The sequence below is a fragment of the Trachypithecus francoisi genome, unplaced genomic scaffold (assembly GCF_009764315.1).
Source record: "Trachypithecus francoisi isolate TF-2019V2 unplaced genomic scaffold, Tfra_2.0 Lachesis_group15, whole genome shotgun sequence".
Classification (NCBI taxonomy): Eukaryota; Metazoa; Chordata; class Mammalia; order Primates; family Cercopithecidae; genus Trachypithecus; species Trachypithecus francoisi.
In genome coordinates, this window is record NW_022681460.1 from 110,728,902 (window position 1) to 110,756,214 (window position 27,313).

Genomic DNA, 27,313 nt, shown 5'->3' on the forward strand with positions numbered 1-27,313 from the left:
CAGGGAGAGGAGGGGGTTCCTGGGGACCAGGCTGAACATGGCTGGATGTCCAAGTGGCTCCCAGTCGCTGAGGTGCCTGTCCTGGGCTCCTACATGGGGTCACGAGGCTGGCAGCCCTCCCAGTGCCCCGACCAACCATCCTGCCTTCTCTTCCCCAGATGTCTCATGCCTCTGCTGGACCCTGACTCCGGGCTCCTGGTCCTGGCAGGAAAGGTGAGTGAGAAGCTGGGGCTCCTACCCACATCCACACCCTGGAGTCCAGCCCCTGGCCTTCCCCGAGAGAGGAGGAACTAGAACAGGGCCTCTGTGTCTTCCCCTGTGCAGCTGAGGTGACTGTAGCTCTCCTAGAACACTGGCCTTTCTGAGAACAAGGCCGAGAATAGAGCGGTGCCAGCACACAGTCAGCACTCCATAAATACTGACGTACACCCCCGGTGCTCACTCCATGTGCAACGAGGCTGGGCAAGTGAGGTAGAGTCGGCCTAGGGCTCAGCTCAGTGCCCAGCATGTGGGAGAGCCCCATCTCCAGCCACCATGATTCTGTGGCTCAGGTCCTTGGGGACCTGTGGAGGAGCTGGTGCTAGCCCCGGGCCCTCCCCAGGGGTACAGTCAGCAAACGGGGCTCAGTTCAGACTCATTTCAGGGCGAGAGGCAGCTGTACTGTTACGAGGTGGTCCCGCAGCAGCCGGCGCTGAGCCCAGGTAAACCTTGCTTCCTCGCCCCCTCTCCCTACCCTCCACTCCCCCACCCATCCTGCCTGTTCCCCTGCCTGGTGTCCTCAACAGTGACCCAGTGTGTCCTGGAGAGCGTGCTGCGGGGGGCTGCCCTTGTGCCCCGGCAGGCGCTAGCTGTCATGAGCTGCGAGGTACTCCGCGTCCTGCAGCTGAGCGACACAGCCATCGTGCCCATCGGCTACCATGTGCCCCGCAAGGTGAGGGGGACCTGGGCGAGGGGCTGTGGGGGCTGGGGAGTTGGGGGGCCTGGGCCTCACCGGCTGCCTGCTTGTCTGCGGCCAGTCTGTGGAGTTCCATGAGGACCTGTTCCCGGACACTGCCGGCTGTGTGCCTGCCACCGACCCCCACAGCTGGTGGGCTGGGGACAACCAGCAGGTAGGACCAGGGCCTGGCTCACCTCTCCTGGCCTCCCCGAGCTCCAGGAAGCCCCCTGTGTGGCTGTGTGCCAACTCAGTCTGGCCTGCTGGGTGCCCCCCATCCCTACCTAGTCGACCCTCCCATGGGGGCCTTCCTGACCGGGCAGCCCATGCCCCTATCACCCCACTGCTGGCCTCCATGCAGGTGCAGAAGGTCAGCCTCAACCCTGCCTGCCGGCCCCACCCCAGCTTCACTTCCCGTCTGGTGCCCTCTATGGAGCCCCTCCCTGACACAGCCCAGCCTGCAGTGATGGAGACACCCGTGGGTGATGTAGACGCAAGTGTAAGTACCAGGGCCACCCCCATCCTCCCTCAGCGACACCGCAGTAGCTGCGCTGAGTGTTCACTGGCCCAACGGCCTTTTTTTTTTTTTTTTTGAGACAGAGTCTCACTCTGTCACCCAAGCTAGAGTGCAGTGGCACGATCTCGGCTCACTGCAGCCTGCTTTTCCTGGGTTCAACTGATTCTCCTGCCTCAGCCTCCTGAGTAGCTGGGATCACAGGCATGGGCCACCATGCCTGACTATATTTTATTTTATTTTTTGAGACGGAGTTTCTCTTTTATTGCCCAGGCTGGAGTGCAATGGCGCGATCTCGGCTCACTACAACCTCTGCCTCCCAGGTTCAAGTGATTCTCCTGCCTCAGCCTCCCGAGTAGCTGGGATTACAGGCGTGCACCACCATGCCTGGCTAATTTGTATCTTTAATAGAGACGGGTTTTCACCATGTTGGCCAGGGTGGTCTTGAACACCTAACCTCGTGATCCACCCACCTTGGCCTTCCAAAGTGCTGGGATTACAGGCATGAGCCACAGCGCCCAGCCAATTTTTATACTTTTTTTTTTTTTTTTTTTTGAGGCAGAGTCTCACTCTGTCGCCCAGGCTGGAGTGCAGTGGCCGGATCTCAGCTCACTGCAAGCTCCGCCTCCCGGGTTTACGCCATTCTCCTGCCTCAGCCTCCCGAGTAGCTGGGACTACAGGCGCCCGCCACCTCGCCCGGCTAGTTTTTGTATTTTTAGTAGAGACGGGGTTTCACCGTGTTAGCCAGGATGGTCTCGATCTCCTGACCTCGTGATCCGCCCGTCTCGGCCTCCCAAAGTGCTGGGATTACAGGCTTGAGCCACCGCGCCCGGCCAATTTTTATACTTTTTTAGTAGAGTCGGGCTTCACCATGTTGGCCAGGCTGGACTTGAACTCCTGACTTCATGATCTGTCTGCCTCGGCCTCCGTTTGGGATTACAGACTTGAGCTGGGATTACAGACTTGAGCCACCTAGCCCGGCCCCAACCTTCTTTGTCAAGTGTAACAGAGACAGAGAAACACATGGAGTGTAAAGAAGGAACTTCACAGTGCTTTCTAAATTGGGCAAACACTTAAAAAGCAAGAATTTTCATATAGATCTAGATTTCTGGCTTCTCTTAAAATACTGGCAGATCTAACCTGCTGGGCACACCCTCCTGCAGAGCCGGGAGCCAGCAGCTGCCACTTGCTGTCCCCGCAGTCTGAAGCTCAGCTGCTTCCCTGTGTGTCTGCATTTATGCCCATGCCCCCACCGCTCCTGTCCCATGCCCACAGCAGGGGCTCCTCCAGTCCACAGGGGGCCCAGAGTGGTGACCCTGGAGTCAGGTGGCAGGCACCCCCTCCCTTTGGCCAGCACACCCAGGAGCAGGCTGGTTGACCCCATGCCCCTCCCCAGGAGGGCTTCTCTTCACCTCCCAGTTCACTGACCTCACCCTCCACGCCCTCCAGCCTGGGGCCCTCACTCTCCAGCACCAGTGGCATCGGGACCAGCCCCAGTCTGAGGTCGCTGCAGAGCCTGCTGGGTAAGGAGGCAGGACGCGGAGCTCACCCCTACTGCGGAAGCCCTGTCTGCCCCACTCCCCATCATCCTCCTCTGTACCCTACCACTGAGCACAGGCCTCGTGCAGGGCACCCCCCTCACCCAGACTCACTGGCAGGGTCATTTGTCCTGGGGGCTGGGGTGTGGCAGCTGAGTCTCACCTGTAAAACAGGAGGGCGACTGGGGCCACCAGCTTCCGAGCAGCTGAAGCCCTGAGCTCCACCAGGATTCCTCCGAGCCACCAAGGATAGGGTATCGTCCCAGGCATTATTCCTGGGCGAGTTGCATCCACTGGATTAGCAGAGGCCTGGGCCTAGGTCCACGCTGCACACCTGCCTGGAGTGAGGGGAGCAGGCAGCCGGGACTCAGAGTGCAGGACAGCGGGGGACGGCATCCTCACACATGGTTCCATGTCCCTGCCACCCGCCAGGCCCCAGTTCCAAGTTCCGCCATGCTCAGGGCACCGTCCTGCACCGAGACAGCCACATCACCAACCTCAAGGGGCTCAACCTCACCACACCTGGTGAGAGTGATGGCTTCTGCGCCAACAAGCTACATGTGGCCGTGCCCCTGCTCAGCAACGGGGGACAGGTGGCTGTGCTCGAGGTGAGGGCCCCACCCCACCAGGGCTGCCCCTCAGTTCCCTGCCAGTGGTAAAGACACAGAGGGCCTTAGCTACCCACACGGCACAGGGAGCACAAACCGTGTGTCAGTCCCCTACCCACCTGTCCTGTGATCCTCCCAGCCACCTGCCACAGGGCCTGCCACTTTTATCCCCATTTTACAGATGAGGGAGAAGAGACACAGAGAGGTTTAGTGATTTGCCCTGGTCACACAGCTGTGTAAGTGGTGGAGCTGGGATCCGAAGCCAGGCCACCTGAGCCCCAAGCCTGAGCTTTTCCCGCCAGTTCACGCTGCTGCCCCCTCACTCTCTGGGGCCTTGTGGTTGGCACTTGGGGCTCAGAGTACAAGGTGGTCAGGGCAGAGAGCTTGGGTCACCCAGCGGTGGGAGCCTCTGCTGCAGAGGGTGGGCTCCCAGATATGCTGCTTGCTCGCAGCCCCTCAGGACTGGCTTTTCTGCCTGGCACTGATGGGCCTTGGGGTGGGGGCACCTCCCACAGCTACGGAAGCCTGGCCGCCTGCCTGACACAGCACTGCCCACGCTGCAGAATGGGGCAGCTGTGACTGATCTGGCCTGGGACCCCTTTGACCTCCATCGCCTCGCTGTGGGTAAGGAGGCTGGGTGCCTGGGCTTGAGGGAGGGTCCTGGATCCCGGATGGGGGCTGGGGAGCCCAGAGGTCTTGGGCCCAGCAATGATGAGCCTCCGTCTGTCCTCTGTAGCTGGTGAGGATGCCAGGATCAGACTGTGGCGGGTGCCCCCACAGGGCCTGGAAGAGGTGCTCACCACACCGGAGACTGTGCTCACAGGTCAGGCGGGCTCAGGAATGGGGCTGGGGTGACCAGTGTCTCCCGAGGGCTCCCCATCACGCCTGCCTTCCTCCAGGCCACACGGAGAAGATCTGCTCCCTGCGCTTCCACCCGCTGGCAGCCGATGTGCTGGCCTCGTCCTCCTATGACCTCACTGTTCGCATCTGGGACCTTCAGGCTGGAGTTGATCGGCTGAAGCTGCAGGGCCACCAAGACCAGGTAGGACGGCTGCAGAGGTGGGGCCAGCAGTGAGGAGAGGCAGGACCAGCAGTGAGGAGAGGCAGGACCAGCAGTGAGTAGAGGCAGGACTAGCAGTGAGGAGGGGCGGAGCCAGCAGTGAGGAGAGGCGAGACCAGCAGTGAAGAGGGGTGGGGCCAGCAGTGAGGAGCGGGGGGCCAGCAGTGAGGAGGGGCAATGCCAGCAGTGAGGAGAAGGGGGGCACAGCAATGAGGAGCAGGGGGCCAGCAGTGAGGAGGGGCAGCGCCAGCAGTGAGGAGGGACAGGGCCAGCATTGAGGAGAAGGGGGGCACAGCAGTGAGGAGAGGGGGGCCCCAGTGAGGAGAGGCAGGACCAGCAGTGAGGAGAGGTGGGACCATCAGTGAGGAGAGGTGGGACCAGCAGTGAGGAGGGGTGGGGCCAGCAGTGAGGAGGGGCAGAACCAGCAGTGAGGAGAGGTGGGGCCAGCAGTGAGGAGAGAGGGGGCCAGCAGTGAGGATAGGCAGGAGCAGTGAGGAGAGGTGGGGTCAGCAGTGAGGAGAGGGGGCCAGCAGTGAGGATAGGCAGGAGCAGTGAGGAGAGGTGGGGCCAGCAGTGAGGAGAGAGGGGGCCAGCAGTGAGGATAGGCAGGAGCAGTGAGGAGGGGTGGGGCCAGCAGTGAGGAGGGGTGGGGCCAGCAGTGAGGAGGGGCAGAACCAGCAGTGAGGAGAGGTGGGGCCAGCAGTGAGGAGAGAGGGGGCCAGCAGTGAGGATAGGCAGGAGCAGTGAGGAGGGGTGGGGCCAGCAGTGAGGCAAGGCCGTCTCTCACGTCCCTTCCTGCCCCCAGATCTTCAGCCTGGCCTGGAGTCCTGATGGGCAGCAGCTGGCCACTGTCTGCAAGGATGGGTGTGTGCGGATCTACAGGCCCCGGAGTGGCCCTGAGCCCCTGCAAGTGAGTGCACAGGGACTGGGGAGTGACCACAGACCTGGTTCAGGGGTCCTGGCTGGGTGTCACGTGATGTGCCTCAACAGGAGGGTCCAGGGCCCAAGGGAGGACGCGGAGCCCGCATTGTCTGGGTGTGTGATGGTCGCTGTCTGCTGGTGTCTGGCTTTGACAGGTGAGGACTCAGGGATCCCCATCCCCAGGCTTCAGCAGCCACCTGTGTCCCCCTTCTCCACAATCACATACATTTGTCAGGCTTTCGGAAACCATTCCTGCCCCTCATGGGATGGTTGGGTAGGTGGGTAGATGATTGGATGAGTGGGTTAGATGGGTGGATGGATAGGTGGGCAAATGGATGATGGGTGGGTGGATGAATAAATGTGGGGATAGATGGGTGGATGGATGGATGGATGAATGAGGGGGTAGGGGAGAGATGGATGGATGAGTTGTGGGTAAGGGGGAGATGGATGCAGGGGAGGGTGAGGGAACAGGGGAGATGGATGGAAGGGTGTTTGGGGGTTACCGGGGAGATGGATGGAAGGGTGGGTGAGGGGTTTGGGGGAGATAGATGCAGGGGTGCATGAGGGGTCTGGGGGAGATGGAAGCAGGGGTGGTGAGGCAGTCAGGGGGCGATGGATGGGTGAGCGATTAGTTGGGGAGAAAAGAGTCAACGGGGGACCCAGAGGCGGAGGGGCAGGTTAGGGTGTGGCTGCGCCGGGCCAGGCCAGCGCTTCTGAGGGCCACACTAGGCCTCACCTGCAACCCAGAACAGAGCAGGGGCTACGTGGGCACCTTCTCCCTGCCCCAGGCCCCTCCAGCTCTGAAACACCTGCTTCTGCCCCCAAACTCCTTGCAGCCAAAGTGAGCGCCAGCTGCTCCTGTATGAAGCTGAGGCCCTGGCTGGCGGACCCTTGGCGGTGCTGGGCCTGGACGTGGCTCCCTCAACCCTGCTGCCCAGCTACGACCCAGACACTGGCCTGGTGCTCCTGACCGGCAAGGTGGGCTGGGCTGCAGGGTGGAGTGGCAGGTGAGAGGTGGCGCAGGGAAGACCGGTGTTGCTGGAGGGTCCCCAGTCTGCCTTCTTCCCCGCAGGGTGACACCCGTGTGTTCCTGTACGAGCTGCTCCCCGAGTCCCCTTTCTTCCTGGAGTGCAACAGCTTCACATCGCCCGACCCCCATAAGGTGAGGCCACCCTGGTGCCTGGTCCCCGATGGGACCACAAGGCTGCCCTGCCCCCTGGTGGCCATGTGGGCAAGTACAGGAGCCTGTGGGTCGGGGTCAGAGTCCCTGGGCTGGGAGTGGGCCTGGGGCTGTGCCCAGTGACTGGCAAGAAGAGCTGCTACTGGAATTATTTAGGAAGTTTGAGAGCCATTGTCATACTCAACCATTATTAAAAATTATACCGTAGGCTGGGTATGGTGGCCTGGAATCCCAACACTTTGGAAGGCTGAGGCAGGAGGATTGCTTGAGCCCAGGAGTTTAAGACCAGCCTGGGCAACATAGCAAGACCCCATCTCTACAAAACAAACAAAAAATTACACTAGATAAGGTTAAACCATATGAACCCAAAATATGAACCTAAAAATAAGAATATTAAAAACCAAAGTAACAAACACTCAGTTTATCACTTCTAATTAATTTATCCAATTTCACTGTTATTTGTGCTGAGGTCACATGTTTCTGTGTTGGAGTGCATGGAGGAAATGCAGGATGATGTGCTATTTACATCTCTTCCCAGCACCACATTCAGGGAGTGGAGGTGGCATCTGGAAGCCGCCCATGGTGGGAGTTTGTACACTATGGAAACAAGAAAACACTACAAATCAGGGCTTTCCCTCCAGAGAGCAGGTTGTTCAACATGATCAACACATTACTGTCCAGGGACAGGCCCTAGGCATGGTGGTCCTAAGTGAGGGGTGCTGGCACCCTGGGGAGACTACATGTCCAGCCATGAGCTCTAGGTCCCAGTGGCAGCTACGACTCCCTTGTTCCCCCAGGGCTTCGTCCTCCTGCCTAAGACAGAGTGCGATGTGCGGGAAGTGGAGTTGATGCGGTGCCTGCGGCTGCGCCAGTCCTCCCTGGAGCCTGTGGCCTTCCGGCTGCCCCGAGTCCGGGTGAGGGTGGGGACCTGGGACTCCCATGCCCACCCCCTTCTTGGTACCTAGAGGGAATTTTGGGTCTCGTCCGGCCCTGCTTCCAAACTTTGCCACCCATCGTTCTTTGGGGACACCTACCTCCTTCTGCTGAGATCCTGAAACTCATGGAAGCCCCAGATGGGTGGGAGGGTCCCAGGTCTTGCCCTGTCCCTCCCCAACAGATGCTCGTGTGCCCTGGGCCCCTGGTCAGTGTCTCAGGAGAGCCCGTTTCTCCCTCTGCAGAAAGAGTTCTTCCAGGATGACGTGTTCCCAGACACAGCCGTGAGCTGGGAGCCGGTGCTCAGTGCCGAGGCCTGGCTGCAAGGCGCTAATGGGCAACACTGCCTTCTCAGCCTGCAGCCTCCTGACATGAGTCCAGGTGCACTGAGGGACTGGGTGTGGGGAGGAAGCAGGATATGGGGGTTGGAGAAAGGGACAGAAGGCCCAGGTTGAAGTTCCGTTCCTGTTGGCACGCCAATTCCTCTGGCCCTTGCGAGGGTGGAGTGGCTGTGTCAATCGGTCTCTGAGACCCTGGAGGGCAGGGCCCGTGGTCTGTGTTTTCATCACAGGTCCCCACCCCTAACACACACACACGCACACACTCTGGTGTCTAGGGCAGGGCTTATGCACTGAGGCTCCATTGACTGTTAACACCACCTCTTAGATCTGTGCCTCTTAGAAATTCTCTTAGAAATCCCCTAGGTAGGCCAGGCACGGTGGCTCACGCCTGTAATCCCAGCACTTTGGGAGGCCGAGACGAGCGGATCACGAGGTCAGGAGATTGAGACCATCCTGGCTAACACGATGAAACCCCGTCTGTATTAAAAAAATATATAAAAAAAAATTAGCTGGGTGTGGTGGCGGGCACCTGTAGTCCCAGCTACTCGGGAGGCTGAGGCAGGAGAATGGCATGAACCCGGGGGGTGGAGCTTGCAGTGAGCCGAGATCGCACCACTGCACTCCAGCCTGGGCGACAGAGCGAGACTCTGTCTCAAAAAAGAAAAAAAAAAGAAAAGAAATCCTCTAGGTCAGCCAGGCGCGGTGTCTCAAGCCTGTAATCCCAGCACTTTGGGAGGCCGAGGTGAGTGGATCACCTGAGGTCAGGAGTTTGAGACCAGCCTGGGCAACTTGGTGAAACCCCATCTCTACTAAAAATACAAAACTAGTCAGGCATGGTGATGGGTGCCTGTAATCCCAGCTACTCCAGAGGCGGAAGCAGGAGAATCGCTTGAACCCACAGGAGGCAGAGGTTGCAGTGAGCTGAGATCACACCATTGCACTCCAGCCTGGGCGACAAGAACAAAACTCCATCTCAAAAACAAAAACAAAAAAAAACAAAGAAAGAAATCTCCTAGGGCTTGGCACCAAAGAGCCCTCACAAAGGCAACTCTCTGATGCCTGTCCTTGCCCTGTCCCAGTGAGCCAAGCCCCCCGAGAGGCCCCTGCTCGTCGCGCCCCATCCTCGGCACAGTACCTGGAAGAGAAGTCAGACCAGCAAAAGAAGGAGGAGGTAGGCATGGGAGAGAGCAGCCGTGTGGAGGTGACAGAGTCCTGGCTGCACCTGACCGTGGCCCCTTAGTTTTCCATCCCCAACCCAGACTGGGACAGCAGCCACATGTCACATCCCCTTCACACTAGAGCCTGGTGGGAGACCTTCTAGAGCCCTGCCACTGACCATGGGGCATGGGAAGTTGGGGAGGGCAGTGGGAGCCTTGCCCTGGCCAGACCAAACCCAGCCCAAGCTGGAGGTTCTGAACCCAAGTGCTTTTGGGACCCTGGAGTACATTTTGAGCATTTGAGGCCCGTGCAAAGACAGTAGCCCCTGTATCTGGTGCCACATGCCACAGTCTGTCAGTCTCTGACTCCCCTCATCCTCTTCTTTGTGTCTTTTTCAATAGAAACCCATCGATTTTGTCAGGGCTGTAATTAAAATGGCTCTTTTGAGGCTGGGCACAGTGGTTCACGTCTGTAATCCTAACACTTTGGGAGCCCAAGGCAGGTGGATTGCTTGAGCTGAGGAGTTTAAGACCACCCCTGGGCAACACGGTGAAGCCCCATCTGTACTAAAATACAAAAATTTAGCCAGGCGTGGTGGCGGCGCCTGTGATCTCAGCTACTCGGGAGGCTGAGGCAGGAGAATCACCTGAACCCGGGAGGCGGAGATTGCAGTGAGCCGAAATCGCACCATTGTACTCCAGCCTAGGTGACAGAGCAAGACTCCATCTCAAAAAATAAATAAAGGCTGGGCGCGGTGGCTCAAGCCTGTAATCCCAGCACTTTGGGAGGCTGAGGCGGGCGGATCACAAGGTCAGGAGATCGAGACCATCCTGGCTAACACGGTGAAACCCCGTCTCTACTAAAAATACAAAAAACTAGCCGGGCGAGGTGGCGGGCGCCTGTAGTCCCAGCTACTCGGGAGGCTGAGGCAGGAGAATGGCATGAACCCGGGAGGTGGAGCTTGCAGTGAGCTGAGATCTGGCCAGTGCACTCCAGCTTGGGTGACAGAGCAAGACTCTGTCTCAAAAAAAAAAAAAAATAAAAATAAATAAATAAATAAATAAAAATGAAATGGCTCTTTTGGCCAGTCATGGTGGCTCACACCTGTAATCCCAGCACTTTGGGAGGCCAAAGCAAGAGGATCTAAGCGATGGAGTTTGAGACCCAGCCTGAGACCAGTGAAACCCCATCTCTACAAAAAATTTTTAAAAATTAACCAGGTGTAGCCAGGCACGATGGGTCACACCTGTAATCCCAGCACTTTGGGAGGCCGAGTTGGGTGGATCACCTGAGGTCAGGAGTTTGACACCAGCCTGACCAACATGGTGAAACCCCGTCTCTACTAAAAACTCAAAATTAGCTGGGCATGGTGGTGCATGCCTGTAATCCCAGCTACTCGGGAAGCTGAGGCAGGAGACTCACTTGAACCCAGGAGGCGGAGGTTGTGGTGAGCCAACATTGCGCTATTGCACTCCAGCCTAGGCAACAAGAACGAAACTCTGTCTCAAAAAAATAAATACGGCCGGGCGCGGTGGCTCAAGCCTGTAATCCCAGCACTTTGGGAGGCCGAGACGGGCGGATCATGAGGTCAGGAGATCGAGACCATCCTGGCTAACACAGTGAAACCCCGTCTCTACTAAAAATACAAAAAACTAGCCGGGCGAGGTGGCGGGCGCCTGTAGTCCCAGCTACTCGGGAGGCTGAGGCAGGAGAATGGCGTAAACCCGGGAGGCGGAGTTTGCAGTGAGCTGAGATCCGGCCACCGTACTCCAGCCTGGGGGACAGAGCGAGACTCCGTCTCAAAAAAAATAAAAAAAAAAAAAAAAAAATACATACATAAAAATTAACCAGATACGGTGTTACGCACTTGTAGTCCCAGCTACTTGGGAGACTGAGGCAGGAGAATCGGTTGCACCCAGAAAGTCAAGGCTGCAGTGAGCCATGATTACACCACTGCACTCCAGTCTGGGTGACAGAGCAAGATCTTGTCTCTCAAAAAAAAAAAAAAAAAAAAGCTGGGCACGGTGACTCACGCCTATAATCCTAGCACTTTGGGAGGCTGAGGCGGGCGGATCACGAGGTCAGGAGATCAAGACCATCCTGGCTAACATGGTGAAACCCCATCTTTACTAAAAATACAAAAAATTAGCCGGGCGCGGTTGCCGGCGCCTGTAGTCCCAGCTACTCGGGAGGCTGAGGCAGGAGAATGGCGTGAACCCGGGAGGCGGAGCTTGCAGTGAGCCGAGATTGAGCCACTGCACTCCAGCCTGTGCGACAGAGCGAGACACCGTCTCAAAAAAAAAAAAAAGCCCTTTTCACAGCATTGTCAGGGTTGTTCTTGGAGTGGGAGTAGCGAGTCCTATTCCCTTCCCTACCCTTCTCCTGTCCTCTCTCCCAGCTGCTGAATGCCATGGTGGCAAAACTGGGGAACCGGGAAGACCCGCTCCCCCAGGACTCCTTTGAAGGCGTGGACGAGGATGAGTGGGTGAGTGGCGAGTGGCCTCACTTCCCGGCAGGCAGCACGGTCCGTCGCACACGCCACAGTACATGCCTCCTCCCTTCCCAGGCCCTCCTGACTCCCTCCCACCTCTTGGTGTTTCACCCCAGGACTAGCCTGCGCCCCCGTCACCTCCACCTTACCTACGCTGCCATCTCCTAGTGCACACCTCACAGCTTATCCTCAAGCTGGAAGATACCTCTCTGGCCCCGGCACATGTCACCCCTGCGCTCCTGGCTTCCCGTGGGCACTTCCACAGCCTCTGGGCCTCTGGCAGCTTCCAGGGACTGTTCTCACCTCTGCTGTCTCTGGGATCAGTTGCTGCTCGTCAGCTGCCCACTAGCATGTAGGCAGGGATGCAGGGTGGCGGGGGGTCAGTAGCATGTCCCCGGGCAGGCCCTGGGCACCCTGTCTCCCCTGGTCTCACTGCTGACCTGGGCTGGTCCCAACCTGGGTTGGCCTCATCCAGGATCTTTGGTCACCCCACACTGCCCCATCTTGCCTGCTGTCCCAGTTCTGGTCAAGGGCCTTGGGGGCTGGCCCCCCACCAGGCCTTCTGGAGCAGCACCAGTCTCAGGGCCCTGGGACCAGCTGCCCTGCTTCCCAGGTTTGTAGCCAGGAGAAGGGGGGCATCGCAGAGCTGATGGTCCAATAAGGGGGTATGAGCCCTGCAGGGACTGGCCCGCACCTGCCCTGGATGTTCTCAGCAATTAAACTTTTTTAAGCTGGCCACCTGTTGTGCTGCTGTGGTCTCTGGGCTGGCTGGAAAGGAAAGGGGACAGGAATGTGGGTGGCAGGGATCTGGCCCTGGGCTCCCCTTTATCTCAGCCTCACTCTGGTACCAAGGCCCGATCAGCTGCGCATTGCTGGGAGTCATTCGCTCACCATTCAGATTCTGCCAGTGCTCTGGATGGCAGGATGCTGTAAAGGACAGGAGAGAGAAGGCCTTGCAAGGAGCTTCAGCTTCTTACAGCCGCCTTATGCAGGGGAGCCAGACTGTCTGCACGCGAGCAGATAGAGTGTGAAGACAGCAGTAAAGAAGAGAAACTGGCTGGGCATGGTGGCTCATGCCTATAATACCAGCACTTTGGGAGGCCAAGGTGGAAGGATCATTTGGAGGCCAGGAGTTCAAGACCAGCCTGGCCCACATGGTAAAACCCAGTCTCTACTAAAAATACAAAAAGTAGCCAGGCGTAGTAAGCGCCTGTAATCCCAGCTACTTAGGAAGCTGAGGCAGGAGAATTGCTTGAATCCAGGAGTCAGAGGTTGCAGTGAGTTGACATCCCGCCATTGAACTCCAGCCTGGGCGACAGAGCAAGACTCAGTCTCAAAAAACAAACAAACAAAAAAACCTGTAGGACAGGAAGAGCTGGGATGCAGTGAGGCAGGGAATTCAGGGTCTGAGAAGGTGACTTTCAGCTAAGAGCCAAGACCTGAAGGCTGATGAGGAGCCAGCCAGGGAGAGAGCCACTTCCAAGGCAAGGAAGTACAATGTGGGCACAGAGAGAGGAATGTGGAGGGCGGGAGGAAGAGGAAGAAGGGCAGCGGTGCAGAGCAGGGGTCCAGGTGGCCCAACTTTCATCCCATTATTTGCCTAATGCTGTGTGCCAGATGCCCTTCCAGGCGCTTGACATCTAAGAGCAGAGGAGAGAGAATTCTAAGTCTTGCCCAACAGGAACTCCCACTCTAGTGGAAGGAAACAGATTCTCAACAATAAACATAAAGGGAGGCCAAGGTGGGAGGATTGCTTGAACCCAGGACTTTGAGGTCAGACTGGGCAACATAGGGGTACCCTTGTCTCTACAAAGAATACAAATATTAGTCGGGCGTGGTGGCTCACGCCTGTAATCCCAGCACTTTGGGAGGCCGAGGCGGGCGGATCACGAGGTCAGGAGATCAAGACCATCCTGGCTAAGACAGTGAAACCCCGTCTCTACGAAAAATACAAAAAATTAGCCGGACATGGTGGCGGGCACCTGTAGTCCCAGCTACTCAGGAGGCTGAGGCAAGATAATCGCTTGAATCCGGGAGGCATGGTGGCACATGCCTGTGGTCTCAGCTACTCAGCTGAGGTGAGAGTATCACTCAAGGCTGGAAAGTCAAGACTGCAGTGAGCCATGATCATGCTACTGTACTGCAGCCTGGGCGACAGAGTGAGACTCTGTAGAAAAAAAAAAATTTTTTTTTGGCTGGGCATGGTAGCTCACACCTGTAATCCCAGCACTTTGGGAGGCTGAAGTGGGAGAATCACTTGAACCAGGGAGGTGGAGATTGCAGTGAGCCAAGATTGGGCCACTGCACTCCAGCCTGGGTGACAGAGCAATACTTCATCTCAAAAAAAAAAAAAAAAAAGAAAGGAAAAATAATTTAAAAATAAAATAAATCGGTTGGGCACAGTATCACAGCACTTTGGGAGGCTGATGCGGGTGGATCACTTGAGGCCAGTAGTTCAAGACCAGCCTGGCCAACATGGTGAAACCCTGTCTCCACTAAAAATTCAAAAATTAATGGGGCATGGTGGTGCATGCCTATAATCCCAGTTACTCAGGAGGCTAGAGCATGAGCATTGCCTGAACCTAGGAGGTGGAGGTTGCAGTGAGGCAGGATTGTGCCACTGCACTCCAGCCTGGGTGACAGGGTGAGACCCTGTCTCAAAATAATAAAAAAAAGCCGGGCGCGGTGGCTCAAGCCTGTAATCCCAGCACTTTGGGAGGCCGAGACGGGTGGATCACGAGGTCAGGAGATCGAGACCATCCTGGCTAACACCGTGAAACCCCGTCTCTACTAAAAAATACAAAAAAAAAAAAAAAAACAAAACTAGCCGGGCGAGGTGGCGGGCGCCTGTAGTCCCAGCTACTTGGAGGCTGAGGCAGGAGAATGGCGTCAACCCGGGAGGCAGAGCTTGCAGTGAGCTGAGAACCGGCCACTGCACTCCAGCCGGGCGACAGAGCGAGACTCCGTCTCAAAAAAAAAAAAAAAAAAAAAAAAGTAAATTATGCGGTTTGGTAGAGGGTGATTAGAGTCTTGGGAAAAAAAATAGAGACAAGAAGGGAGGATAAGCCAGTCCCAAAAGGCTGCACATTGTATGATTCAATTTTTTTTTAATCATTTTTCATTTTTATCTTTTTTTTTTTTTGAGGCAGGGCCTGACTCTGTTGCCCAGGCTGGAGTGCAGTGGTGTGATCACAGCTCATAGCAGCCTCTACCTCCCAGGCTCAAGAGATCCTCCCACCACTCAGCCTCCCGAGTGGCTGGGATTACAGGCCCTGCCACCACACCCGGCAATTTTTGTATTCTTTGTAGAGATAGGGTTTCACCATGTTGTCCAGCCTGGCCTTGCATTCCTGACCTCAAGCGATCCACCTCGGCCTCCTAAAGTTTTGAAATTACAGGTGTGAGCCACCACACCTGGCTTGCATGATTCCATTTCTATGAAATGTCCAGAACCTGTGAATCCATAGAGAGAAAAATGAGTGGTTGACAGAGGCTGGGGGAGGGGGCTGGGGAGTGACTAATGGGTGATGAAAATATTCTGGAACTAATAGTGGTGACAGTGGCACAGCTCTGTGAATAAAAGGCATTGGATTGTGCACTTGAAAGTCATGAAATGTATGCGTTATATCTCAATAAAGGTGTTACTTTTTTCATTCATGGAGGGCAAGTCACGGCGTTGTAAGGGGTCCTGGTGGGCCTGATTGAGGTGACATCTGAGCAAAGATTCGAAGGAGGGAACCAGCTTCCCAGGCAGGAGGAATGTGGATGAAACCTAGTTTGAAGTTTTTTGTTTTCTAAAGTATTCCTGAGAATTTGGCATCCTACTCCATATTATGTTCATTGATTTCATATAATGTTGCATTCCCAAATATTATGGCAAAATCAAGGGCAGAAATCGCCCAACGTCTGACCGATGTGCTTAGCTGCTCCAGCGCACCGGGGTAAGCACGCGGGCAGTTGAGGCTCCTGGTTCCGCCCCTCGCACTCCCAACGCCAGCCACCAGTTATCCAGAGCGCGACGCAGTCTCCGCCCTGTGTCAAACCCCGCCTCCGACTCCGCCCCGAGCCTCTACGACACTGCCGGCGCCCCGCCCCGGGAGCCAAGCAATGCGCATGCCCAGCGCCGTGTCGCGCACGCGCTCTCTACGGCTTCCCTTGACCTTTGACCCGCCGACCACCCTTGAGCCCCGGCCTCGGGGCCAGGAAGTCCGAGTTGGAGCCCCTGAGGTAGAGCGGCTGCCATGGTGAGGCCCGAGTCGGGCGCTACCGGGAGGGGAGGCCGAGTCGGACTGGGGGCCGGGCGGCGAGCTTCGGGCTGGGAGGCGGGAGCCATGCGCCTCCTGCGTGCCCGGCACGAAGCATGGTCTGGGGGCGTTGCACCCAGGGGGATCGAGGCCGGCAGCGGCGGCCTCAGGGTCAGGGAAAACGTGGTCGCGCTGTGCGTAGCCCGCGTTGAGCGAGCAGCCGTGGAGCATGGGGCTGGCTGGTGAGCACCTCCCCTGCCCTGGAACCTTACAGCGCTGCAGAGTCGATGTTGCTGCCCTGTTGTTATTCCCAGTGGAAAGCTGGCCTTTCCAGGGAAGTGGCAGACCTGGGACTTGAACTAGGCCCCGAGACACCGAGCACGGAGCGTTTGTATGATACCGTTGGCACCTAGAGCCAGTCAGCAGACGTGCGCCACACTGTCAGGTCACCTGGGGAACCTTGAAAAGTGCAGGTTTGGCCGGGTGCGGTGGCTCACGCCTGTAATCCCAGCACTCTGGGAGGTCGAAGCGGGTGGATCACGAGGTCAGGAGATCGAGACCAGCCTGACCAACATGATGAAACGCCGTCTCCACCAAAAAATTAGCCGGGTGGGGTGGTGTGCGCCTGTAGTCCATGCTACCCGGGAGGCTGAGGCAGGATAATCGCTTGAACTCGCGAGGCAGAGGTTGCAGTGAGCCAAGATCCGCCATTGCACTCCAGCCTGAGCGACAGGGGAGACTCCGTTTCAAAAAAAAAAAAAAATTATATATATGTATTATATATGCTATATATATTTATATATACTATATGTTATATATTTTTATATATCGTGTGTGTGTGTGTGTGTGTGTGTATATATATATATAAGCTGGGCATGGTGGCGCATGCCTGTAATCCCAGCTGCTTGGGAGGCGCGAGTATCTCTTGAACCCGGGAGGCAGAGGCTGCAGTGAGCCAAGATTGTGCCGCTGCACTCCAGCCTGGGCGACAGAGCAAAACTCTCTCAAAAAGGAGAAAAAAAGAGGGGAAAAAATAGGCCGGGCGCGGTGGCTCCAGCCTGTAATCCCAGCACTTTGGGAGGCCAAGACGGGCGGATCACCAGGTCAGGAGATCGAGACCATCCTGGCTAACACGGTGAAACCCCATGTCTACTAAAAAAAAATACAGAAAACTAGCCGGGCGAGGTGGCGGCGCCTGTAATCCCAGCTACTCGGGAGGCTGAGGCAGGAGAATGGCGGGAACCCGGGAGGCGGAGCTTGCAGTGAGCTGAGATCCCGCCACTGCACTCCAGCCTGGGCGACACAGTGACACTCCCGTCTCAAAAAAAAAGGGGGGGGGAAATAAAAGTTCAGGTTCTTGAGCCCTATCCCTGGAGGTTCTGCATACATAAGTTCCCCAAGTGACTCTGTTGCAGCCACTTTTTTTTTTTTTTTTTTTGAGACGGAGTCTGGCTCTGTCGCCCAGGCTGGAGTGCAGTGGCGCGATCTCCGCTCACTGCAAGCTCCCCCGCCTCCTGGGTTCACGCCATTCTCCTGCCTCAGCCTTTCTAGAAGCTGGGACTACAGGCGCCCACCACCACGCCTGGTTAATTTTTTTTTTTTTTTTTTTTTGTATTTTCAGTAGAGACGGGGTTTCACTGTGTTCCCCAGGATGGTCCCGAAAAGTATATTAACTTTTCCTGTTAATATACTGTCACGCTGGGTGCGGTGGCTCAGGCCTATAATCCCAGCACTTTGGGAGTCCGAGGCAGGAGGACTGCTTGGGCCCAGAAGTTTGAGACCAGCCTGGCAATGTGGCGACACCTAACTACAAAAAATATAAAACATTAGCTGGGCATAGTGGAGCATGCCTGTTGTCCTAACTACCCAGGAGGCTGAGGCTACTCGGGAGGATGAGATGGGAGGATCACCTGAGCCCCAGGAGGTTGAGGCTGTACTAAGCTGTGATCGTACCACTGTACTCCAGCCTAGGAGACCCATCCTGGGCAACACAGCAAGACCCCATCACTACAAAAATATAAAAATTATCCAGGTGTGCTAGCACTCACCTGTAGGCCCAACTACTTGGGGGTCTAAGGTAGGAGGATCGCTTGAGCCCAGGAATTCAAGGCTGCAGTGAGCTAGGATCGCTGCACTGCATCCTAGCCTGGGCGACAGACAGAGATCCTATCTCAAAAAACAAACAAACAAAAAACCTCATGAGTTTTGGGACAGAGCTGGGCTCAAAAGAGGTCTCTGACACCGTGGGATGCATGACTATGGAGGAGTCAAAACTGTCTGGGGCTCAGGTTCCTTATCTGTAAAATAAGGACAATGACAGCAGGACTTCATAAACATTACATGAGAGACTCTACATAAAGCCTCAGCTCAGGGGCTGGCACTTGTAAGCTGTTAGCTGTTACGTTATCCTTATTACTATGTTACTTAAGAAGTGGCTGCAGGCCGGGCATGGTGGCTCACGCCTGTAATGCCAGCACTTTGGGAGGCCGAGGCGGACGGATCACGAGGTCAGGAGATTGAGACCATCCTGGCTAACACGGTGAAACCCCGTCTCTAAGAAAAATACAAAAAATTAGCCGGGCGTGGTGGCGGGCGCCTGTAGTCCCAGCTACTCAGGAGGCTGAGGCAGGAGAATGGCGTAGCATGGGAGGCGGAGCTTGCAGTGAGCCCAAGGTCATGCCACTGCACTCCAGCTTGGTGATAGAGGGAGACTCCATCTCAAAAAAAAAAGTGCTGACCGGGCGCAGTGACTCACACCTGTAATCCCAGCACTTTGGGAGGCCGAGGCGGGTCGATTGCCTGAGCTCAGGGGTTTGAGACCAGCCTGGGCAACACGGTGAAACCCTGTCTGTACTAAAAATACAAAAAATTGGCTGGGCGCAGTGGCTCACACCTGTAATCATAGCACTTTGGGAGGCCGAGGCGGGTGGATTACCTGAGGTCGGGAGTTCGAGACCAGCCTGATCAACATGAAGAAACCCCCGTCTCTACTAAAAATACAAAATTAGCTGAGCGTGGTGGCGCATGCCTGTAATCTCAGCTGCTGGAGAGGCTGAGGCAGGAGAATTGCTTGAACCCAGGAGGTGGAGGTTGCGGTGAGCCAAAATCATGCCATTGCACTCCAGCCTGGGCAACAGGAGCGAAACTCCATCTCAAAAAAAAAAAAAAAAAATTAGCTGGGTGTGGTGGCGGACGCCTGTAGTCCCAGCCACTCAGGAGGCTGAGGCAGAAAAATTGCTTGAACCTGGGAGGCGGAGGTTGCAGTGAGCCGAGATCGCACCACTGCACTCCAGCCTGGGCCACAGAGCCAGACTCTGTCTGCAAAAAAAAAAAAAAGAAAGTGCTTTCGGAAGGTATACGTGGGAAAGCCTGGGAAGGATTTCACCTGAGAGATGGGGGGATGATGTTAAGTCCTGGGGGATGTTGGGTTTTGACAGGATCAGGGTAGAAGGGAGGATGTTCAAGGTGGAGGAACTCAGAACAGCAAAGGCCCTGAGGAGTACAGAAGTATGAGAGCGGCTCTAGGATCAGAGGGTGTGGTTGCAGCGTGGAGAGAGATGAGGGTGAGAAGTTGAGGCCAGACCAGGCGCTGCGAATGCCACGCTGGGGAGTGGACCGAATCTGCAGGTGGCAGTGGAGAATTGTGTGTGTTCTGGGAGATGGCCAGAACCCTCCTGCAGAAGGGTTAGGAGGCGCTTAGAAACCCTGCCTGGGGACATGGAGTTCATGAGACAGCAAGGCTGCAACAGCCATATTCATTCAGATGCATCGGGGGCACCTGCTGTGCCAGCCACTGGCCAGGCCCTGAATGTCGTGGCACGAGCTGCAGTTGTGGTCCCGACCTTTCTCCTGTCTAGTTGTGATGCCTGTATCTGTTTTCAGGGGCCCTGGGTGACCAGAGTGTCCTTGAGAGTGAGTCTCAGGCTGCCTGCTTATCTACCCGGAGCCTGGGGCTTGGCCTCAAAGGCGCATTGCACGGGAATCTCAGACACAAGTCAGTGTAAGCCCCATTGCTGAGTGCCTCCCACAGCACTGTCTGTGGTCCCAGCTGCTGGGCTCTGGTCCTGCCTCGGGCCAGGTTGCTGCCCAGCAAGGAGGTACATGTGCTGCCTCCACACGTGCCAGGGTTGAATCCTGTGCTTCTAACTGCTGCTCTGTGACAGCCGCATGGCCTGAAGTTGGATGCCAAGTCAGCTGGGTCGTCTCACCTGGGACCCTCAGGCCCAAGTGTCAGTCAGTGGACTATGGGATGTTTGGAGCCTCTGGGAGGGGCGTCAGGCAGTGGTTGGTTTGGTCACCCATGGTAGCCACAGCTGGCAGAGATCTCCCTGTGAATGAGCTCTGAATGCAGCCTGACCTATGGTGGAAGCTCAGGGGACGTTGGGGTACTGGATAGGTGGATGAGGGGCGTAGCTGCACCGCCTAGTTCTGGGCCTGCCACTGTCTGTCCATGTGGTGTTAACGGCATTGCCTCCTGAGAGCCTTTTGTCCTCTTGTGAGGAGTGCATTATTCTCTCCATTTCGCAGTTAAGAAAACTGAGGTAGGCTGGGCACAGTGGCGCATGCCTATAATCCCAGCACTTTGGGAAGCTGAGGCAGGCAGATCATGTGAACCTAGGAGTACAAGACCATACCTGGGCAACATGGTGAAACCCCATCTCTCCAGAAAAGTACAAAAATTTAGCCAAGTGTGGTGGCGTGTGCCCAGCCTCCAGAAGTTACGGAGTTTCCACCTACTTGTGAAATCCTAACCCACCTGTGTTTGTTCATTCCCCTAATGGCCCATATCACATCCCGCCTGTTAAGGAAAGAGCAGGTGCTCGGAGGCTGAGTACAAGTAGCTCCAGCTACTCAGAGGATTAAGCAGGAGAATCTGTTGAGGCTGGGAGGCTGAGGCTGCCAGTGAGCCATGATTGCACCACTGCACTCCAGCCTGGACGACAGAGTTAGACTCTGCTTCAAAAAAAAAAAAAGCCGGGCGTGGTGTCTCGCGCCTGTTATCCCAGCACTTTGGGAGGCCGAGGCAGGTGGATCACCTGAGGTCAGGAGTTTGAGACCAGCCTGACCAACATGGTGAAACCTCACCTCTACTAAAAATTCAAAATTAGCTAGGCTTGATTGTGTTCACCTGTAATCCCAGTTACTTGGGAGGGTGAGGCAGGAGAATCGTTTGAACCTGGGAGGCGGAGGTTGCAGTGAACTGAGAGCAAGCCACTGCACTCTAGCCTGAGTGACAGAGCGAGACTCAGTCTCAAAAAAATAAATAATAAAAAACCCAAAACAAACAAAAAAAAAACAGGTTCAGAGAGGTTGAGTAACTTGTCCAGGGGCACACAGCGATTGAGAAACAAAGCTAGGGTTCTGGTCCCAGGTCGACGTGGTTCTCCTGCTGCTGCCTTGCTCCTTCCCAGCTCCCTGAGGGAATGTAGTGTGGTGTTCTTCAGCCTTCACCCCTGAGGAAGCAAAGGGCCTATATCAAATGAGCTGCTATTTTGAAAGAAGCTTTGTTACTTCCTAGTGCCTAGTCATTGACAGAGTTTGTGAAACACGAAGGAATGAAAACCAATGTTTATTGAGCATCTACTGTACCATTAGGCTCTGTGCCAGGCACTTGAAAGGCATTATCTCATTTAATCCATATGACAGCTTTATTGGTGGCCACATTTTACAGGTAGGCACACTGGGGCTCAAAGGAGTTGAGAACATGTCTGTGGTCACACAGCTGGGATTTGCACACAGGTTATCTCCAAGGCTGCAGGTATAACCATTACACTACACTGCCTCTTCTGGGAGATGCCTCCCGCAGGAACCTTGCTGGCCTCAATGGGCCGTCCAGTCTGCTGAAACTTTGCAGTCCAGCCACCCTCTGCCCTGCAGCTCTAGGCAGCTAAAGCCACAGGCCATCACGCCGCTTTGAAGTGTGCAGGGGTGGTTGGGGAAGCTCCCCAGTTATGACCTCCGCTCTTAACGTTCATTATTTTGCAACAGTCATTGGCCTTGGCAGAATAGTAAACAAGTGATTGCAAGGCCGTGCGATAGCAGCAGAGGGACCAAGTTGGTGGGAGGGGTAGTTTGAGACCTGAGCTGTGTTTCAGGCCGAGCGGACCCTCTGCCTTTCACCTCTGTCCTTCAGACAGCACCAGCATCCCATCCCTGAGCCTCCTGTTCCACTCAGGAGGGGCTGTAGGAAGGAGGCGAAGTCACATGAGACCACAGGTGTCTGCAGGTGCATTCCTGACCCGCCCTCGCCTGCAGTACAGCCCCAGCTCTGCCCCTCTCCATGATTACAGGAGGGTACAGCTGGCCAGAGCCCTGCCCCTCACTGTGATCACAGGAGGGTCTTCTCTGGCCTCTGCTTTCTGCTGTGAAATCTAGAAGTTACGAAGTTTCCACCTACTTTTGAAATCTTAACCCACTTGTGTTTGTTCATTCCCCTAATGGCCAGTAATTACATCCCGCCTGTTAAGGAAAGAGCAGGTCCTCGGAGGCTGAAGAAGGCCGGCTCTGAAGTCGAATCCACTGGAATCTGGAGTGAGCCCTTCTGGCCTCTGGGTTGGGTTCTTGATACTTGTCGGCTTGCCCAGGAGCCCTCCCTTCAGACCCCGGGACCCTCCGTAGTGGCTGCCGTGACTGATAGCGCCAGCCTTGGGTTTCCCGTCTGCCTCTGAGGCACCCACACACCCACTGGTGTGTCCTCAGGCCAGTCACCAACCCCGGCCCCCCCACCCCCAAGTTGTCAGAATTAAAAGGCACAATGAATTGAACGTGTTTGGTTCTTTGGTGCTGTGCCTAGTGTGCAGGCTCAGTTGATACTTGTTGACTGAAGGGAAATCTACAGAAAAGCACTAGGAAGAAAGGGAAAGTCACTCGGCTGTGCCGCATGAGCTTTCAACCCATGCCTAGCCGCCTCCAGCCCGCGCCACGCCCCCGCGTCTACAGCTTCACAGTCACAAGGTCCTTTGTAAATGCTGTCTATATATAATCTCTTTGTTTCACATAAGATCTGTGCATCTTTCCCTGTCATCTGCCAGATTCCCAGTCTTTCCCAGGCCAGCGTAGGCTGTTAGCTGCTTGCAGAACTCCCTTCTGCTTTCTCTCCTGCCAGTTTTGGCTCAACCCAGTCCTTTTGCCTAGAAAGCCCTAGTATTTCCGTCATGATTCTACCTGCCCTGCAAAGCCCAGCCCAGGAGGAATCCCCTCCTGTCACAGAATCCCATCTCAGTCTTGAGCTTTTCTTCTTGACTCTGTGCTTCCGGTCGCCTCTTACTGAGTCTTCCACAGGGCCTCCGTGGGGCATGGGATCACACGTGCAGCCTTCCAGCATGTTCAGCGTGCTGTGTGACAGTGGGGTTCCCTGCCGGACCAGCAGTGTGCTCCGACTCAGGGCAGGGACCAGGTTCTGTGTAGCTTTGTGCTCAAGTGCTGAGCAGAGTAGACTCTCAGCAGATGTTTGAACAAATGAACGAGCCTGACTCTCCCTCATCATTTGGTCCGTAGTGTGTTTAAATACCCTTCTAGTGGGCTTTTAGTTCCTTGAAGATGGCAACAAGTTTGCTTAGTAACTTTGTTTTATTGAATGGAACGGATTTAAACTCATCAGACTTGGGAGAATTAGGACAGATCTGTTTCCCCATTGGTAAAATAAAGGTTGGGCCTGATCTCAGAAACTCAAGAAGAGTGATTGTGGGCCCCAGGGTCGAGAGTGAGATACTACCAGGTTCTGGGTCCGAGACCATAGTGTTTCTTCCTGAAGCTGGTGACTGCAGCCACTTTGCCTTGCTCCTCTCCGCCTTTTCTGAAGGATGATGGGGGGCCAGTCTGCCTCTGGGAGCTCCATCAAGTTCACCCACCCCAACTGCCTGCCCAGTGAGTGAGTAAGCCACCCGCCACGGAAACTTTCATTCAGGGTGCTTTGGAGGGGGTGGCCTGGGGCTGCAGCTCTGTGCTTTGTGACCTCGGGTCTCCAGGAGCCTTGCCCCTTGGCAGCTGTTTCCAGGGCCCGTCTCTATGGGCCCACAGGGAGCAGCCTGCTAAGTGGGTGCCTGATTTACTCACAGGCCAAGTACCTGGCGCAGATCATTGTGATGGGTGTGCAGGTGGTGGGCAGGGCCTTTGCACGGGCCCTGCGGCAGGAGTTTGCAGGTAAGCATGGGTCTGTCTCCCCTTTGGGCTGGGAGTTCCTCTCCAGGTCAGATTTTCCCCGTAGCCATGGGCACCTCAGACCTGCTGGTTCTGCAGTGTGGGTAGCCTGGGGCACTTCCCATGGTGAGGAGTGGTGGCAGACCAGGGCATCCTTCAGTGGGGACCTGGTTATCAACAGCATCCAGGGCAGGAGCTGGCACACTGGCCCATCCGGATACCTGGTTTTGTAAACATAATTTTTTTTTTTTTTTTTGAGTTGGAGTCTCACTCTGTCACCCAGGCTGGAGTGCAGTGGGGCAATCTCGGCTCGCTGCAACCTCTGCCTCCTGGTTCAAGTGATTCTCCTGCCTCATCCTCCTGAGTAGCTGGGATTACAAGCACCCAACACCACACCGGGCTAATTTTTGTATTTTTAGTAGAGACGGGGTTTTACCATGTTGGCCAGACTGGTCTGGAACGCCTGACCTCAGGTGATCCGCCCTCCTCAAAGTTCTGGGATTACAGGTGTGAGCCACAGCGCCTGGCCCTGGTTTTGTAAATTGATTTAATTGGAACACAGACACACCCACAGGCTGCTTTCTTTTTTCTTGAGATGGAGTTTTTGCTCTTGTTGCCCAGGCTGGAGTGCAATGGCGAGATCTTGGCTCACTGCAACCTCCACCTCCCAGGTTCAAGTGATTCTCCTGCCTCAGCCTCCTGAGTAGCTGGGATTACAGGCATTCGCCACTACGTCCAGCTAATTTTGTATTTTTAGTAGAGATGGGGTTTCTCAATGTTGGTCAAGCTGGTCTTGAATTTCCAACCTCAGGTGATCACCCACCTCGGCCTCCCAAAGTGCTGCTGGCATTACAGGCATGAGCCACAGCACACAGCCTTTTTTTTTCCTTTTGAGACAGAGTCTCACGCTGTCGCCCAGGCTGGAGTGCAGTGGTGTGATCTCAGTTTGCTGCTACCTCTGCCTCCTGGGTTCAAGCAATGCTCCTGCCTCAGCCTCCCGAGTAGCTGAGACTACAGGCATGCGCCACCATACCCAGCTAATTTTTGTACTTTTAGTAGAGACAGGGTTTCACCATGTTGGCCAGGATGGTCTCGATCTCTTGACCTCGTGATCTGCCCGTCTCGGCCTCCCAAAGTGCTGGGATTACAGGAGTGAGCCATTGTGCCTGGCTGACAGGCTGCTTTCAAGGCAGAGTTGAATGGTTCCAGTGCAGGCTCATTAGTCCGCAAAGCCTAAAATAGCTACACTCTGAGTCTTTAGGAAAAGTTTAGCAGCTCCTGATTCTAGTTTCTGGGGTCACTGAAAGGGAACAGGTCACCCAAGGCAGTGGCTTTGGTGGTCTAGGTGACAGGTGGGCAGCTGGGCTGCTGCAGAGCCCTCTCATGCCCGCAGCCCCACTGTACAGTCCCCATCATAGTCTAAAGCTCCCCAATTTGCTGTGCTCCTGGGATATGGCGGTTGGGGGACAGGGTCATCTCATGGTCTAGGTTGGGGACCAGGAGCCAGTTTTAGTGGTCAGACCCTGCCCTTATCCTCCAGTGAGGCACGTCTGTCCTCACTTTCCCAGCCTCTACCCCCTAAAAAAGAAACCACTCCTGGAGAAGAGGCAGCTCCTAGCCACCTGTCCCTGTGTCTCTCATCCTGTGCCGGTGGCAGAGGTGAGCCACCAACTTGGAAGGCCCAGGGTGAAGTCTGGGCTGCTAAGGACTGAGTGATCACCCACATGTCCACACAGCCAGCCGGGCCGCAGCTGATGCCCGAGGACGCGCTGGACACCGGTCTGCAGCCGCTTCCAGCCTCTCCGGCCTCAGCCTCCAGGAGGCACAGCAGATTCTCAACGTGTCCAAGCTGAGCCCCGAGGAGGTCCAGAAGGTGAGGCCACTAGGCCGCCCGAAGTTTGAAGGGGAGAGGCTGCCAGGGCGGGAAGAGTGAAGGGAGGCCTGGCCAAGGAGGCTCAATGTGGAGGCTGCAGTCATACCCAGCTCGGACTCCAAGTTGCGGGAGCCACTGTTACTGGTGAAGTTTTAGGCCTGAGGCAGGACAGTTGTAGAGACAGAGTGCCTGCTGGTAGCAGCCGAGTCGCCCTCCAGGGTACCCGTCTTCATCTCTGCCCCTCAGTGGCCACAACAGCTGCATGTGGCACACAGGGTGGAGAGGAGCCCTGTTGCCTCTCTGATGTGGCCCCACATAGCCTGCCCAGCGTCTCTCACCTGCAGTCTACAGCCCTCTCACCCGTCCCCTCCTTTGCAGAACTATGAACACTTATTTAAGGTGAATGACAAATCCGTGGGTGGCTCTTTCTACCTGCAGTCAAAGGTGAGTGGTCTTTGATTCTGGGAGGAAGTCAGTCATGGGACCCCCTCTCCTCACCTGGGGCTCAATTCCCAGTCGGGGGAGCTGGCCAAGGGCTTGGCACAGAAAACTGTCGGGCCTTCCCTTGGTGCCCAAGCCTCAGGGAGTCCCCCTGAACTGCCACCCCTCTGACTGCTTCAGCTCTGTGGGGTCCAGCCACTCAGGCTGTGTCACCCCAGACAGCAGCCCTCCCTCCCAGCAGCTGGGACTTGGAAGGAGCAGGAGCCACAGCCGGTGGGGTGCTAGAAACAGCTTTTAGCTCACAGAGGTCACAGCATGCGCTGAGCCCCTGCAGCTCAGCTCTGTCTCCCCAGACCACCCCCTGACCCTGGGGCGCTGCTGAGGGAAGCATTAGTATCCACCCACTGCCCTCCAAAAAGTGGACCTGGGCTGACAGGAAGAGGCTGTCCCATGTGGGCAAGGGGTGTGGGGCAGAGGCTTGGCCTCCTGGCCTGATTATCTGTGACCCACTAGGTGGTCCGCGCAAAGGAGCGCCTGGACGAGGAACTCAAAATCCAGGCCCAGGAGGACGGAGAAAAAGGGCAGAAGCCCCACACGTGACTTCTCGGCTCCCCCCACCCACCCCGCCACCTCTAATTTATAGCTTGGTAATAAATGTCTTTTCTGCCTTTCTCGTGTGCATGTGTCCAGATTCCAGAAGGCACGTTGCTCCTCCTGCCACTTGCAGGGCTGTGTGTGCTGAGGATGGGGAGGCAGCAGCCTTTAACAGCCCAAAGGGCCTGGCTGGGTGAGGTTGGCGGGCAGCCAGCCAGTGGGTCCCAGCTGAGTCCTGTCACGTACAGGATGCAGCCGCTTCTGCTTCCACAGCGCCCGAGCCAGCGTTAGGCTCCCTCTCATGGCGTCTCTGCCCCAAGAGCTCTGTCGGCAGCCACCCTGTC

General features: G+C 56.0%; 2 protein-coding genes across 7 annotated transcripts in view; both read left to right on the plus strand.

Moving 5' to 3' along the window:
* LOC117097718 (coronin-7) overlaps positions 1–12,416 on the plus strand; it is a 66,436-nt gene extending 54,020 nt beyond the window's left edge. For 3 of the 5 annotated variants that reach the window (XM_033235902.1, XM_033235904.1, XM_033235906.1), the window contains 18 exons: positions 159–213; positions 644–701; positions 786–931; positions 1,017–1,433; positions 2,845–2,971; positions 3,419–3,594; positions 4,110–4,218; positions 4,331–4,417; positions 4,494–4,636; positions 5,460–5,564; positions 5,645–5,730; positions 6,412–6,553; positions 6,648–6,737; positions 7,553–7,669; positions 7,934–8,069; positions 9,109–9,200; positions 11,586–11,672; positions 11,795–12,416. In XM_033235902.1, coding sequence (XP_033091793.1) covers positions 159–213; positions 644–701; positions 786–931; positions 1,017–1,433; positions 2,845–2,971; positions 3,419–3,594; positions 4,110–4,218; positions 4,331–4,417; positions 4,494–4,636; positions 5,460–5,564; positions 5,645–5,730; positions 6,412–6,553; positions 6,648–6,737; positions 7,553–7,669; positions 7,934–8,069; positions 9,109–9,200; positions 11,586–11,672; positions 11,795–11,800 — 2,179 coding nt within the window. In that variant the 3' untranslated portion in view covers positions 11,801–12,416. The remainder of the gene's footprint in view (positions 1–158; positions 214–643; positions 702–785; positions 932–1,016; positions 1,434–2,844; positions 2,972–3,418; positions 3,595–4,109; positions 4,219–4,330; positions 4,418–4,493; positions 4,637–5,459; positions 5,565–5,644; positions 5,731–6,411; positions 6,554–6,647; positions 6,738–7,552; positions 7,670–7,933; positions 8,070–9,108; positions 9,201–11,585; positions 11,673–11,794) is intronic. The other 2 variants (XM_033235903.1, XM_033235905.1) reach the window with 2 other exon arrangements.
* Positions 12,417–15,766: 3,350 nt separating this feature from the next.
* On the plus strand, positions 15,767–27,045 carry PAM16 (presequence translocase associated motor 16). Of its 2 annotated transcripts, XM_033235911.1 has the most exons (6): positions 15,767–15,922; positions 23,724–23,792; positions 23,980–24,064; positions 25,798–25,934; positions 26,313–26,378; positions 26,889–27,045. In XM_033235911.1, exons 3-6 carry the CDS (start codon positions 24,007–24,009, stop codon positions 26,973–26,975), a joined length of 348 nt encoding a protein of 115 aa, XP_033091802.1. In that variant the 5' UTR covers positions 15,767–15,922; positions 23,724–23,792; positions 23,980–24,006; the 3' UTR covers positions 26,976–27,045. The 2 variants fall into 2 exon arrangements, with proteins under 2 accessions (XP_033091802.1, XP_033091801.1); XM_033235910.1 differs by lacking the exon at positions 23,724–23,792 and having other exon boundaries at positions 15,768–15,922.
* The last annotated feature ends 268 nt before the right edge of the window (positions 27,046–27,313 follow it).